The sequence below is a fragment of the Squalius cephalus genome, assembly GCF_949319135.1.
Source record: "Squalius cephalus genome assembly, chromosome: 12".
Taxonomy (NCBI): domain Eukaryota; kingdom Metazoa; phylum Chordata; class Actinopteri; order Cypriniformes; family Leuciscidae; genus Squalius; species Squalius cephalus.
Window position 1 is genome coordinate 25,643,168 of NC_137133.1, and position 2,556 is coordinate 25,645,723.

Below are 2,556 nucleotides of genomic sequence, written 5' to 3' on the forward strand. Positions count from 1 at the left end.
ACTGTGGAACCTCTCACTAATCAGAATGGTTAAAATAAAATAAAAAATACGCGTATTTCGGACCGGAGGACCGCGTCACACGAATTCACAAATCTTGAATAACGAAATAAGATATTATTAGCATGTCTACGACACTGCACGGCGGGACCGTAGCCAAAATAATACAAAATATCAGGCTATTCAGAACAACTGCAGCTTTCTCTGGTGTAATGGAGAATAAGAAACTCAAAACTTTATTAACAACTTTTAAGTAGCTACTCTGTTAAGTGTTAAGTTAATAAAATAAAAAATAGTGATTACGCCGCTGGCCGCTGGAAGTGCCGCTTTGAGATGCCAGAGCCGCATTTTGCGCTAGCCCTTACTGGAGAATAGATACAATAAATAAAAACGAGGATCAATTTTACGACAATAAAATTAGCCTACACACGATCCACAACATAATTAAGTAACAAAGAGCATAGGCTCAAACATAAAATAAATTAAAAGAGGATCCATCTGGAACTGGAACTGGAAGTGCAGCGCAAAAGTCGCTCAGCCTGCAGAGAGAGAGAGAGAGAGAGAGGTAGGGGGTGGGAGACGGGGAGGAGGATGTATTAGTATTCTCAGTAGGCCTATATGTGTAGCAATAATATGAAATACTTACCCATATTAATGTGACGGGTGGGCTTGCATCTTGGCACAAAGCTCTCCGAAGTTTGGCGCAATGGAAGACAGTTTAAGCCTCAATTCCTTCTCAACAGCATCCAGTCTTTGCCGATGTTTAGTTTTAACTGCTGCCATAGCAGAGAAACCAGCCTCGCAGAGATACGTTGTGGCGAAGGGCATCAAAACTCTCTTGGCTTTGCCAAGACTGTGTATGATGTCAGTGACTCGGTCCAAAAATCCACAAGTGGCTTTCGTTTGAACTGTAACTGCAGTGCTCCATCAGATGACAGCTCGATCAGCTGCTCCTGCTCGTGAAATGACAGCTGTGGGACGGGCAGGGAAACTTCAAATGGATTGCGAATCCAAGCGCGAGATGTGTCCATAGGTGGGAAGTGTTTCCGTAGCTGCCCGGCGAGTTGGTTGAGGTGTTCAATTATGAGACTTTTTACATGCTCACCCAGGTCCACGTCATTTTCCCCCAAGAACTCGTGAAGTGTAGGGAAACACAGGTGTGTGTTCCCACTCACGCAACTCGCCCAGAACCGTAGCTTCTTTATCATGGCCTCAATCCTGTCTTGGGTGTTGAACACAGTTACACTGACTCCCTGCAGACTTAGATTGAGTTCATTCAGAGCTGAGAAGATGTCCGCTAGATAGGCGAGCCTTTTCAGAAACTCTTCGTCATGCATACTGGAGGCCAAATGAAACGGATTCTCCTCAAAAAACTGCTGCAATTCGTGCCGGAGTTCAAAGAGCCTTGTCAGCACTTTGCCGCGGGACAGCCAACGCACCTCTGTGTGCAGCAGCAGTGATTTGTGTTCGCTGCCCATCTCATTACATAACAGTGTGAATATTCGTGAATTTAGCGGACGAGCTTTAATGAAGTTCACCAGTTTGACTGCGTCGTTCAGCACTGCAAGTAGATCAGCTGGCATGTTTTTGGCTGCGAGGGCCTCTCTGTGAATGCTGCAGTGTAACCAGCTGATGGATGGGCAGACTCTCCTAATATGAGCTATAAGCCCCGTGTGTTTCCCCGTCATTGATTTTGCCCCGTCTGTGCAAATTCCAACACAGCGCTCCCAGTCGATCCCATTGGTCCTCATAAAAACGTCAATTAAATTGAAGATTTCCTGTCCTGTTGTTCGGGTAGCAAGGGGCCGACAGAACAAAAAATCTTCTTGTACCGTTCCTTCAAAAAGGTAACGGACATACAGAAGAAGATTGGCCAGATTTGTAACATCTGTAGACTCGTCTACTTGCAGAGAGTAAAACTCACTTTTCTTCACACGACTGACTAGTGTAGCCAGGATGTCTTCAGACATGGCATCAATGCGGCGCGACACAGTGTTATTGGACACAGGAATCATGTCCAACTTTTTTGCCTCTTTCTCTCCAATCATACACTCCACCATCTCTTTGGCCGCTGGCAAACACACGTCTTCGGCAATTGTGTGCGGCAGCCCCTTTCTCCCTACTCTGTAACTGAGCAGATATGAAGCTCGTAACGCGTCTTTCGTAGACCCAATGCATGAATGAAACTGCATTTTTTTTTTGGCTTTTCTGCAACTCCTCCAACTTTGCTTTAAAAAATGTAAGGGGCTTTTGACTTAAATTGCCATGTTTCGTGTGCAGGTGACGACGGAGATAAGACGGCTTCAGACAGCTGTTCGCTAAAACTTCACTGCACAACACGCACTGAGGCTTCGGGCAATCTGTATCGCCGATCCAAGTGAAGCCCAGACCCAGATAATTGTCATCATATTTCCTTCTTTTTTTCCCCGTCTGGTGTTCACCCTCATCACCTCTTTTTTGCCATCTCATTCCCTCCTCTTCGGTTTCCTCCGGCGCATCTTCCCGCTCATTTTCTTTCGCTATTCTCTCCGTCTCTGTTGCCTCCAAATCCTCACTCTC

General features: G+C 45.8%; 1 protein-coding gene across 1 annotated transcript; it reads right to left on the minus strand.

Moving 5' to 3' along the window:
• Positions 1-824: 824 nt before the first annotated feature.
• Positions 825-2,057, minus strand: LOC307168910 (zinc finger BED domain-containing protein 5-like; the record flags this gene model as incomplete). Its single annotated transcript, XM_079889215.1, has 1 exon — positions 825-2,057. One exon carries the CDS (start codon positions 2,055-2,057, stop codon positions 825-827), a length of 1,233 nt encoding a protein of 410 aa, XP_079745341.1.
• Between the last annotated feature and the right edge of the window lie 499 nt (positions 2,058-2,556).